The sequence below is a fragment of the Eleginops maclovinus genome, chromosome 10 (genome assembly GCF_036324505.1).
Source record: "Eleginops maclovinus isolate JMC-PN-2008 ecotype Puerto Natales chromosome 10, JC_Emac_rtc_rv5, whole genome shotgun sequence".
Taxonomy (NCBI): Eukaryota; Metazoa; Chordata; class Actinopteri; order Perciformes; family Eleginopidae; genus Eleginops; species Eleginops maclovinus.
The window spans coordinates 22773-35644 of record NC_086358.1 but is presented as its reverse complement, the minus strand read 5'-3'; the positions used below and the strand labels follow the sequence as shown (position 1 = coordinate 35644).

Here is a 12872-nt window from a genome sequence, read left to right as displayed (position 1 = left end):
GTCAGGATCAGAGAGTCAGGATCAGAGAATCAGGATCAGAGAGTCAGGATCAGAGAATCAGAATCAGAGAGTCAAGATCAGAGATCAGAGAGTCAGGATCAAGAGTCAGGATCAGAGAGTCAGGGTCAGAGAGTCCAGAGAGTCAGGGCCAGAGAGTCAGAGAGTCAGGATCAGAGAGTACGAAGAGAGTCAGGATCAGAGAGTCAGAGAGTCAGGGTCAGAGAGTCAGGATCAGAGTGTTAGGATCAGAGATTCAGAGAGTCAGGATCAGAGAGTCAGAGATCGACTGTCAGGATCAGAGAGTCAGATCAGAGTCAGGATCAGAGAGGTCAGAGCAAGTCAGGATCAGAGAGTCAGAGTCAGGATCAGAGGTCAGACGCAGATCAGAGATTCAGAAAAGTCAGGATCAGAGAGTCAGGGTCAGAGAGTCAAAGAGTCAGAGACTCAGAGAGTTAGGATCAGAGAGTCAGAGAGAGAGACAGTCAGAGAGTCAGACAGTCAGACAGTCAGAGAGTCAGAGAGTCAGAGAGTCAGAGAGTTAGGATCAGAGAGTCAGAGAGTCAGAGAGTCAGGATCAGAGAGTCAGAGAGTCAGGATCAGAGAGTCAGGGTCAAAGAGTCAGAGAGTCAGGATCAGAGAGTCGGAGAGTCAGGATCAGAAAGTCAGGATTAGAGAGTCAGGATCAGAGAGTCGGAGAGTCAGGATCAGAGAGTCGGAGAGTCAGGATCAGAGAGTCAGAGATCAGGATCCGTTAGCCACGATCAGAGAGTCAGAGATCAGGATCAGAAAATCAGGATCAGAGAGTCAGAGAATCAGGATCAGAGAGTCAGAGAGTCAGGATCAGAGAGTCAGATAGTCAGGATCAGAGAGTCAGAGATCAGGATCTGTTAGCCACGATCAGAGAGTCAGAGATCAGGATCAGAGAGTCAGGATCAGAAAATCAGGATCAGAGAGTCAGAGGGTCAGGATCAGAGAGTCAGGATCAGAGAGTCAGAAAGCCAGGATCCGGGAGTGAGACAGTCAGGATCAGAGAGTCAGAAAGTCAGGATCAGAGAGTCAGAGAGTCAGGATCAGAAAGTCAGGATCAGAGAGTCAGGGTCAGAGAGTCAAAGAGTCAGAGACTCAGAGAGTTAGGATCAGAGAGTCAGACAGTCAGACAGTCAGAGAGTCAGACAGTCAGAGAGTCAGAGAGTCAGACAGTCAGGATCAGAGAGTCAGAGAGTCAGACAGTCAGGATCAGAGAGTCAGAGAGTCAGACAGTCAGAGAGTCAGACAGTCAGACAGTCAGACAGTCAGACAGTCAGAGAGTCAGGACCAGAGAGTCAGGATCAGACTGTCAGGATCAGAGAGTCAGGATCAGAGATCCAGAAATTCAGGATCAGAGCGTCAGGATCAGAGAGTCAGGATCAGAATGTCAGGATCAGAGAGTCAGGATCAGAGAGTCAGAGTCAGGATCAGAGAGTCAGAGAGTCAGAGAGTCAGGGTTAGACAGTCAAAGAGTCAGGGAGTTAGGATCAGAGAATCAGGATCAGAGAGACAGAGAGTCAGGATCAGAGAGTCAGATAGTCAGGATCAGAGAGTCAGGATCAGTTAGTCACGATCAGAGAGTCAGATCAGAGAGTCAGGATCAGAGAGTCAGGATCAGAAAATCAGGATCAGAGAGTCAGAGGGTCAGGATCAGAGAGTCAGGATCAGAGAGTCAGAAAGCCAGGATCAGAGAGTCAGAGAATCAGGATCAGAGAGTCAGAGTCAGGATCCGGGAGTCAGACAGTCAGGATCAGAGAGTCAGAAAGTCAGGATCAGAGAGTCAGAGAGTCAGGATCAGAAAGTCAGGATCAGAGAGTCAGGGTCAGAGAGTCAAAGAGTCAGAGACTCAGAGAGTTAGGATCAGAGAGTCAGAGAGAGAGACAGTCAGAGAGTCAGACAGTCAGAGAGTCAGAGAGTCAGAGAGTTAGGATCAGAGAGTCAGAGAGTCAGAGAGTCAGGATCAGAGAGTCAGAGAGTCAGAGAGTCAGAGAGTAGGATCAGACAGTCAGAGAGTCAGAGAGTTAGGATCAGAGAGTCAGGATTAGAGAGTCAGGATCAGAGAGTCGGAGAGTCAGGATCAGAGAGTCAGAGAGTCAGGATTAGAGAGTCAGGATCAGAGAGTCGGAGAGTCAGGATCAGACAGTCAGGGTCAGAGAGTCAGACAGTCAGGATCAGAGAGTTGGAGAGTCAGGATCAGAGAGTCAGAGAGTCAGGGTCAGAGAGTCAGAGAGTCAGGGTCAGAGAGTCAGAGAGTCAGGACCAGAGAGTCAGGATCAGAGTATCAGGATCAGAGATTCAGAGAGTCAGGATCAGAGAGTCAGAGATCAGACTGTCAGGATCAGAGAGTCAAGATCAGAGTGTCAGGATCAGAGAGTCAGGATCAGAGATTCAGAAAGTCAGGATCAGAGAGTCAGGATCAGAGAGTCAGAGATCATAGGGTCAGGATCAGAGAGTCAGAGATCAGAGAGTCAGAGATCATAGGGTCAGGATCAGAGAGTCAGAGATCAGAGAGTCAGAGATCATAGGGTCAGGATCAGAGAGTCAGAGATCAGAGAGTCAGAGATCAGAGAGTCAGAGATCAGAGAGTCAGAGATCATAGGGTCAGGCTTTTCTTTAATGTTGGATCTGAAAGATGATCTGTGTTTCTGCTCCACACCTTCTCCTCCAGCTCTTTGATCTGTCGCTTCTGTGCTTCTATAAACTCCTCCAGATCTTTGATTCTCTGAAACACACACACACAACAACACCTGTGATCTTAACACACACAACCCATACTGTCAGGTAAACACACACAACCCATACTGTCAGGTAAACACACACAACCCATACTGTCAGGTAAACACACACAACCCATACTGTCAGGTAAACACACACAACCCATACTGTCAGGTAAACACACACAACCCATACTGTCAGATAAACACACACAACCCATACTGTCAGGTAAACACACACAACCCATACTGTCAGATAAACACACAACCCATACTGTCAGATAAACACACACAACCCATACTGTCAGGTAAACACACACAACCCATACTGTCAGATAAACACACAACCCATACTGTCAGATAAACACACACAACCCATACTGTCAGGTAAACACACACAACCCATACTGTCGGGTAAACCCAAGAACACCTTTCAGGTAAACACACACAATAACACCTGTTGGTTGACCTGTTGTTTTCATGTTTACCTTTACTTTACATTTAGTTTACGTGTTAGGCTGAAGTGTAGCTGTTGTGTTTCTGTTTACCTGTAATAAACGTGTTTACCTGTTGTTAACATGTTTACCCTTTGTTTACTTGTTTACCTGCTGTGTGAGTGTGAGCAGCTCCATCCTATCCCGGAGGATCTGGGCGTCCCTCTCTCTTAGCTCACACATGACGGAGCGTTTCCATTGGTCCATGGCTCTTTGAAGGCCGTCCCTCTCCTCGTCTGTCAGAGTCTCTGAGAGACGCCCCCCTTCCATCTTTAAGCCCTCCATCATAAAGGCCTCTTCCCGCTGCAGAGCCTCAAACAGCATGGCCTCCAGTTCCAGGATCCTCTGTTGCACGCAGTACAATGAACCAAAAAACACAACACCTCCACCCAGCTCTGTAACCCTGACCCACCTCCACCCAGCTCTGTAACCCTGACCCACCTCCACCCAGCTCTGTGACCCTGACCCACTTCCACCCAGCTCTGTGACCCTGACCCACCTCCACCCAGCTCTGTAACCCTGACCCACCTCCACCCAGCTCTGTAACCCTGACCCACCTCCACCCAGCTCTGTGACCCTGACCCACTTCCACCCAGCTCTGTGACCCTGACCCACCTCCACCCAGCTCTGTAACCCTGACCCTCCTCCACCCAGCTCTGTAACCCTGACCCACCTCCACCCAGCTCTGTAACCCTGACCCACCTCCACCCAGCTCTGTAACCCTGACCCACCTCCACCCAGCTCTGTAACCCTGACCCACCTCCACCCAGCTCCGTGACCCTAACCCCCAAAATCATGAAACTGACCTTGTGGGCCTGGTCCATGGACTGCTTCCTGTAGTCCAGCTCTTCATCCAGGTAACCCTTCTGTTTACTGAATAGATCCTGGAACACACAGAGGCTGGAGGTCAGAGGTCTTATATTTTGTTCAAATGTTATAAACATGCCACCTGAGACAAAGACAGTCCTGAACTGAATGATCTTCTGATTCTACTTTACCTTCTCTGTCTCAATGTCCAACATCTTCTGCTGCAGAGACGACTTCGTCACCTCGATGGACTCCAGCCACTGACAGACAGACAGACAGACAGACAGACAGACAGACAGACAGACAGACAGACAGACAGACAGACAGACAGACAGACAGACAGACAGACAGACAGACAGACAGACAGACAGACAGACAGATAATTATCTTCATACTGTCTGGTCTCTTCAGATGTATCAATAGTTTTGTTTGAATCAGCACAGGGTCAGAGGTCAGACGTCAGCTGAGTACCTTCTCTGCCAGGGTGAGCACCGTCCGGGCCTGGATCACCACCACCTGCTCCTCGTTGGACAGAGTCTGCAGGACAGGTCAACAACAACATGATAACACCAACTATATGATAACAACAACAACAACAACAACATCATAACACCAACAACACGATAACAATAATAACATCATAACACCAACAACACGATAACAATAATAACATCATAAACCAACAACACTACAATAACAACAACAACACGATAACAACAATAACAACAACATCATAACACCAACAACACTATAATAACAACAACACGATAACAACAATAACAACAACATCATAACACCAACAACACTACAACAATAACAAGAACAACAACATAACAACAACAACAACACCAACAACACTAGAACAACACGATAACAACAACAACATGATAACAACAACAACAACAACAACAACACAACAACAACAACATGATAACACCAACAACACGATAACAACAAGAGCACAATAACAACAACAACACGATAACACCAACAACACGATAACAACAACAACAACAACAACAACAGGATAAGACCAGGTGACTAACATGTGACCATGGTTCAACATGGTCACAGGCGGTATTCAGAGGTGTGCTGCAGGAGAACCAGGACAGGGTTTCAAACTGAGAGCTCAGGAAGCAGCTCCAGGTGATTCAGCTTCAGGTGATGCAGCTCCAGGTGTTGTAACTTCAGGTGATGCAGCTCCAGGTGTTGTAACTTCAGGTGATGCAGCTCCAGGTGATGCAGCTTCAGGTGATGCAGCTTCAGGAGCTCCAGGTGATGCAGCTCCAGGTGATGCAGCTTCAGGTGATGCAGCTTCAGGAGCTTCAGGTGATTCAGCTCCAGGTGATGCAGCTTCAGGTTATTTAACTCCAAGTGATGCAGCTCCAGGTGATTCAGCTCCAGGTGATGCAGCTTCAGGTTATTTAACTCCAGGTGATGCAGCTTCAGGTTATTTAACTCCAGGTGATGCAGCTTCAGGTTATTTAACTCCAGGTGATGCAGCTTCAGGTTATTTAACTCCAGGTGATGCAGCTTCAGGTTATTTAACTCCAAGTGATGCAGCTTCAGGTGATGCAGCTCAAGGCGATTCAGCTCCAAGGTATGCAGCTTCAGGTGATGCAGCTTCAGGTTATTCAGCTCCAGGTGATGCAGCTTCAGGTGATGCAGCTTCAGGTTATTCAGCTTCAGGTGATGCAGCTCCAGGTGTTGTAACTTCAGGTGATGCAGCTCCAGGTGATGCAGCTTCAGGTGATGCAGCTTCAGGAGCTCCAGGTGATTCAGCTTCAGGTGATTCAGCTCCAGGTGATGCAGCTTCAGGTGATGCAGCTTCAGGTTATTTAACTCCAGGTGATGCAGCTTCAGGTTATTTAACTCCAAGTGATGCAGCTTCAGGTGATGCAGCTCCAGGTTATTCAGCTCCAGGTGATGCAGCTTCAGGTGATGCAGCTTCAGGTTATTTAGCTCCAGGTGATGCAGCTCCAGGTGATGCAGCTCCAGGTTATTTAGCTCCAGGTGATGCAGCTTCAGGTGATGCAGCTTCAGGTTATTTAGCTCCAGGTGATGCAGCTTCAGGTGATGCAGCTCCAGGTTATTTAACTCCAGGTGGTTCAGCTTCAGGTGATGCAGCTCAAGGCAATTCAGCTCCAGGTGATGCAGCTTCAGGTGATGCAGCTTCAGGTTATTCAGCTCCAGGTGATGCAGCTTCAGGTGATGCAGCTTCAGGTTATTTAGCTCCAGGTGATGCAGCTCCAGGTGATGCAGCTTCAGGTTATTTAACTCCAGGTGATGCAGCTTCAGGTGATGCAGCTCAAGGCAATTCAGCTCCAGGTGATGCAGCTTCAGGTGATGCAGCTTCAGGTTATTCAGCTCCAGGTGATGCAGCTTCAGGTGATGCAGCTTCAGGTGATGCAGCTTCAGGTTATTCAGCTCCAGGTGATGCAGCTTCAGGTGATGCAGCTTCAGGTTATTTAGCTCCAGGTGATGCAGCTTCAGGTTATTTAGCTCCAGGTGATGCAGCTCCAGGTGATGCAGCTTCAGGTTATTTAGCTCCAGGTGATGCAGCTTCAGGTTATTCAGCTCCAGGTGATGCAGCTCCAGGTGATGCAGCTTCAGGTTATTTAGCTCCAGGTGATTCAGCTTCCAGGTGATGCAGCTTCAGGTTATTTAACTCCAGGTGATTCAGCTTCAGGAGATTAAGCTGCAGGTGATGCAGCTCCAAGCGATTCAGCTCCAGGTGATGCAGCTTCAGGTTATTTACCTCCAGGTGATGCAGCTTCAGGTGATGCAGCTTCAGGTTATTTAGCTCCAGGTGATTCAGCTTCCAGGTGATGCAGCTTCAGGTTACACAGCTTCAGGTGATTCAGCTTCAGGTGATGCTGCTTCAGGTAGAAACTGGACTCTGATATGTTCCTTTTAATGAGCTCTGGTCCAGAATACACAAATATGAGACACTAACACGTACAGAATAAGTTCAACATACACTTACGCCGTTATCTCCTAGGATGTCCAGTTTCTTCATCAACTCACTGATCACAATGTCCTGAGGAACATGAGAAACATGAGACAGCAGAAATAACAATGACTCAGCGATGTACCTGAGTCAGAAGTGATGTACTGTCACACCTGAGGATCACGCGACTTATTAACAGGTTGCTGTCACTCACCGGGACGCCCTCTGCCTCACAGTAGATCTGAAGAGGACTGAGGCCTTCTGGGAAATGGAGTTGATGGAAGTTAATGGCAGGTGAGCGTCGCTCCCTCTCCTGAAGAGTCATAATGATGATGCATTTTATTTATATAGGCGCCTTTCAAGGCTCTCAAGATTGCCATACGAGATACAAAACACCAGCAGAAACACAATGCAGTATAATCAACAGAATAAAGAACAGAGGATGTCATGTCATCAGGGTGGATATGCTAGTGTAAAGAGATATTGTTTGAGACGGGATTTGAAAATGGAGAGATGGTCAATATTCCAGAAGTCCGGTGGGAGGGTTTCAGAGCAACTGAAGGCTATGGACCCCATGGTGGATAAGGGAGGTGCAGTGAGGTGGATGGAAGCAGAAGACCTGAGAGTGTGGGTGGGTGTGTTGATGTGCAGGAGGTCGGAGAGTTGCTGGAGAACAGGAGTGATGTGGTGAATGGAGGGGGTTCTGGTGATGATGCGGGCGGCAAGGTTCTGGACCAGTGGAAGTTTGTAGATGGACTTGAGAGGGAGACCAATAATGAGAGGGTTGCAGTAGTCGATGAGTGAAGTGACCAGGGTGTGAACAAGAATGGCGGTTCTGTCAGGTGTGAGGGTCGGGCCGAGCGAGTTGAAGTTGCGTATATGGAAATAAGCAGACTGAAAGACATCACAGATCTGAGTTTTAAAGGAAAGTGTGCTGTGCAGGATTCAAGATACAAGAAGCTTTATTTATCCCGAGGGAAATTGCTGTGCAACAGTTGCAGGACAAAGTGGGAAAGTAACACAAAGTGAGAGGTAAAATCAAACTCACATAAAATAAACTTAGTAAGTACTAAGTAAAAGCAACAAAATGACAGTTAATACGTAGGTATATACAATATACAACAATACGCACTGTGCAGTTTAGCAGCATATATAAACATAAAATAAGTATAAACTAAATAAAGTGATACAGTGGAATTGGATAAAGTGACAACATGACACCCAGACTTTTAACCTGAGGGGAGGGTGAGACTGAGGAGTTGTCGATGGAAATGGAGAAACTGTCAGGTTTGTTTAGGGTGGATTTAATGCCAATGAATAAAACCTCGGTTTTGTCACTGAGGAAGTTGTAGGAGAACCAGGATTTGATTTACTGTAAGCAATCAGAGAGGGAGGTGGAAGGGAGGATGGAGGTCGTAGGAGAAATAGAGTTGGGTGTCATCCGCGAAGCAATGGAAGTGAATGTTGAATTTATGGAAGATTTGGCCAAGAGGAAGTACATAGATGATGACAAGAAGAGGCCCCAGGACAGAGCCCTGGGGAACACCGGTAGTGACTGAAAGTGACTGTGATTTGAAAGTTTTGACTTGGATGAACTGAGTGCGGCCAGAGAGATATGATCTAAACAAGTGCAGGGGTGTGTCGGTGAATCCATTGGAGGCCACTCTAACAACAAGGATGCTGTGAGAACTAGTGTCAAAAGCTGCACTCTGATCAAGGAGGATTGGGGTGGTTAACAGTCTGGAGTCAGCTGCCATTATGAGGTCATTAGTGATATTCACTGTCTCTGTGCTTTGAAGGGGGCGGAAACCAGATTGAAATTATTCATAGAGGTTATTGTTAGTCAAGTGGGCATGAATCTTTTTTTTCCAGGAATTTTGAAAGAAAAAAGATTGGAGGAAATGTATTGAAATTGTCTGAACCAGGTTTCTTAAGTGTGGGCGTGATAGCCAGGATGATTTGAAAGGTGACGGGACAAGACCAGAGGTGAGGGTTCGCGTAACACTTTATTTAAAACACATTAAGTTGACAAAACACTAAAATGTAATTAAAGTCAGATCCATCCGTGTCTTAGATGGGGGGCAGTGATATCTCAAACCTGTTAGTTTACTCATTCAAACAATCAGTAGTTTTTTTTGACCAGCTGTTCTTCCTGCACCTTGCTGCTTTCATGCTGAATGAAGTGTTTAATTCATGGATGTTTAAAGTTCATCACCTTATTTGTCTGAAGTGATCATTTATTCTTCATTCATCAAGTATGACGCTCCAAAGTCGGTACGCTTTTCCACGTTTGTGATTGGTCAAATCTTGCTAACCCCGCCCATTTCAGCTCTCAGCCGGACAGAGAAACCCAGAGTTAAATTACTGATTGATAACCAGCGCCATAGGACCGCTTAGAACATGGTTTCCATGGAAACAGAAGCACGCATTACTCTGACTGTTAGCTGTGTAGTTGTTTACATTAGTTTGACTGTTTAACATGTTGTTGTTATTAACATCAGTTCTTACCTCCAGCTCCAGGATCCTGAACTCCAGCAGTTCGTTCTGGTCTCTGATGTCCTGGATCTCGTTCTCCAGCTGCAGTTCTTCGGCTTCCATCTGCCTCACCTGAGAATCCCCACCCCACATGGAGTTACCTAACACTGCTCTGAATTACATCCAGAATGTTCTGAGACTGTGTTTACAGTGTGTGTTGGCATCACTGTATAGTGTGTGTTAGCATCACTGTATAGTGTGTGTTAGCATCACTGTATAGTGTGTGTTGGCATCACTGTATAGTGTGTGTTAGCATCACTGTATAGTGTGTGTTAGCATCACTGTATAGTGTGTGTTGGCATCACTGTATAGTGTGTGTTAACATCACTGTATAGTGTGTGTTAGCATCACTGTATAGTGTGTGTTGGCATCACTGTATAGTGTGTGTTAACATCACTGTATAGTGTGTGTTAACATCACTGTATAGTGTGTGTTGGCATCACTGTATAGTGTGTGTTAGCATCACTGTATAGTGTGTTGGCATCACTGTATAGTGTGTGTTAGCATCACTGTATAGTGTGTGTTAACATCACTGTATAGTGTGTGTTAGCATCACTGTATAGTGTGTGTTAACATCACTGTATAGTGTGTGTTAACATCACTGTATAGTGTGTGTTGGCATCACTGTATAGTGTGTGTTAGCATCACTGTATAGTGTGTGTTGGCATCACTGTATAGTGTGTTGGCATCACTGTATAGTGTGTTGACATCACTGTATAGTGTGTTGGCATCACTGTATAGTGTGTGTTAGCCAGTGGTGGAAAGTAACGGAGTATTTTTACTTCGTTACTGTACTAAGTACATTTTTCCGTATTTGTACTTTACTTAAGTAAAAATAATAATGCATACTTTCGACTTTTACTCCATTACATTTTGCAGCTATTATCTATACTTTCTACTCCACTACATTTCTACAATATGTGTTGTTACTCGTTACATTTTATAAATGCAGTTTCTCGCCAGAACGTTGCCAATGCCTACACAGAAATATGTTGAAACCAATCAGGTGGCGTGGCTCTGTCAGCTTCGATGATAGCAAAGCGCGCGGTAGACTTGCCTCCTCTGTCATTCAAAGGACAGCCTGACAAACTGTCATTCGACATCATGGATCCAGAGCCAACGTTGACTGAAACATCTGCAGTGAGCCGCCACCCTTGGCCATATTTAAAAGACCTTTTTGAATTCAGAGGGCCCAAGGATGATTCCTGGAGGTTTGTGTGCCTTTCCTGTCGGCCTCTGAAAAAGGAGTTGCTTGCCTTCAAAAATTCACCATCAAATTTGAAGAAGCATATCGAGGTAAGCAGAGTTCTTGCTATGCTAAGTTAATGTCTGTGACTTTCGCATATTGTTATATATATTTAATTTGGTTACTGACTTGACATTGTAATGTTGTCTAGCTAAATGCATGTTGACACACAGCAATAGCATCAAAATAATATGATAGTGTAGTGAATGTAATATACATAATTCACCTCCTTCTTAAGTGTGGTTCTACACACTGTTGTTTCATGCCTGTAAGTATGACCGTTGGTTTATGCTTGAAAGTACGACTGTAAAAAGGGATCGTGGTCCCTTTAATTAATCTGTGTTTACGATGACGTGGAGCCCCATGCTGGTTGGTTTACAGGACAGCGCCATCTTGTTTTGTTAACTTTGACTGTTTGATTAAACGAGACACGCATTCGTGTGCTCAACTGTAATGAACGTCTCCTGCGTTTCAATACGATCTCCACACTGGTGACCCTGACGTTTGTTTGCTGGACGTATCCAGAGACACAACACGACACGACACGAAAATGACGGTGAACGCTGTTACCCTCAAACTCCCCGAATTCTGGGAATCATCTGCGTCAGCATGGTCCACAATAGTACCGTAGTTATTTATTTAACGTAGCCTAGTGGTTAGATAAAGCTGGTAGATTAGCTATGTCAAGCTAGCGTGCTAGCTTGACATAGCTAATGATTGATGGATTACATCAAGAGATACATGCAGGATGAGCCAGTCCCATCATGTGTTATCCATTCCGGGTCAGAGGAGGAGGACTACTTTGGCCTGATGAAGGGAAATGTCCAGGAAACCACTAAACAACTGGATGCCTACCTGGCAAACTCGGTTACCTCCATGGATGCCCTCAAGTCAGTGCCCACAGTTGCCAATTTGTCCCTCAAGATCAACACGCCGTTGCCTGCCTCTGCGGCATGTGAACGGCTCTTTAGTACGGCAGGGCCCTTTTGTTCTGCCAAAAGAGGCAGACTAGGCTCAAAAACTTTGAAAACCAGCTCTTGATGAAATTAAACAAAAAGTTCTGTTAATGCAAATTTGGTTCTGTATGGCACTTATACGGCCATGCTCTTGTGACAGCCTTACATTTGTCTGCCTGGCAAATTAGTAACATGCAAGTTTAACATGTTGTTTATGATTGTTGTTGTTTATGATTGTTGTTGTTTATGATTGTTGTTTATGATTGTTGTTGTTTATGATTGTTGTTGTTTATGATTGTTGTTGTTTATGATTGTTATGATTGTTGTTGTTTATGATTGTTGTTTATGATTGTTTTTTTTATGTGCCAAGAAACTACAGAAAATAGGCAATCACTTCAATAAATGATTTAAAGGTATATTATGTTGTCTTTATGGGTTTGTCTTCATGGTATTACCTTTGCAGATAATATCCCTATAACTTGTCATCAGAAAATTGTTAGTTATAGTGTGAACAGTATTATAGATGGTGAGCAGCACAGAGGGTATTATAGAGGGTAAGCACAATCAGTACACCAACCTTTCCAATGAACAAATGTTGCTTATAGTTATTACTAACTGACTTCTGTAGAGGCTTAAGTATTACCTGTAGCTATACCTGCATTCTTCATCAAAATGGCCTAGACATTGAAAAACAACCAATAGCGTGAGTACTTTTACTTTTAATACTTAAAGTACATTTAAAAGTCAGTACTTATGACTTTTACTTAAGTAGGATTTTTGATGCAGTACTTCTACTTTTACTTAAGTATATATTTTGCTGGGTATTTATACTTTAACTTAAGTACTACACTTCAGTACTTTCTCCACCACTGGTGTTAGCATCACTGTATAGTGTGTGTTAGCATCACTGTATAGTGTGTGTTGGCATCATTGTATAGTGTGTTAGCATCACTGTATAGTGTGTGTTAACATCACTGTATAGTGTGTGTTGGCATCACTGTATAGTGTGTGTTAACATCACTGTATAGTGTGTGTTAGCATCACTGTATAGTGTGTGTTGGCATCACTGTATAGTGTGTGTTGGCATCACTGTATAGTGTGTGTTAGCATCACTGTATAGTGTGTGTTAACATCACTGTATAG

The 12872-nt window shown here is 45.0% G+C and overlaps 1 protein-coding gene across 1 annotated transcript in view; it reads right to left on the bottom strand.

Moving 5' to 3' along the window:
- Positions 1–848: 848 nt before the first annotated feature.
- The window catches only part of jakmip3 (Janus kinase and microtubule interacting protein 3), a 34333-nt gene continuing 22309 nt past the window's right edge, over positions 849–12872 (bottom strand). The window contains 9 exon segments of the mRNA XM_063893663.1: positions 849–884; positions 2684–2749; positions 3347–3580; positions 4042–4119; positions 4234–4302; positions 4514–4579; positions 7029–7082; positions 7207–7305; positions 9501–9599. Coding sequence (XP_063749733.1) covers positions 849–884; positions 2684–2749; positions 3347–3580; positions 4042–4119; positions 4234–4302; positions 4514–4579; positions 7029–7082; positions 7207–7305; positions 9501–9599 — 801 coding nt within the window.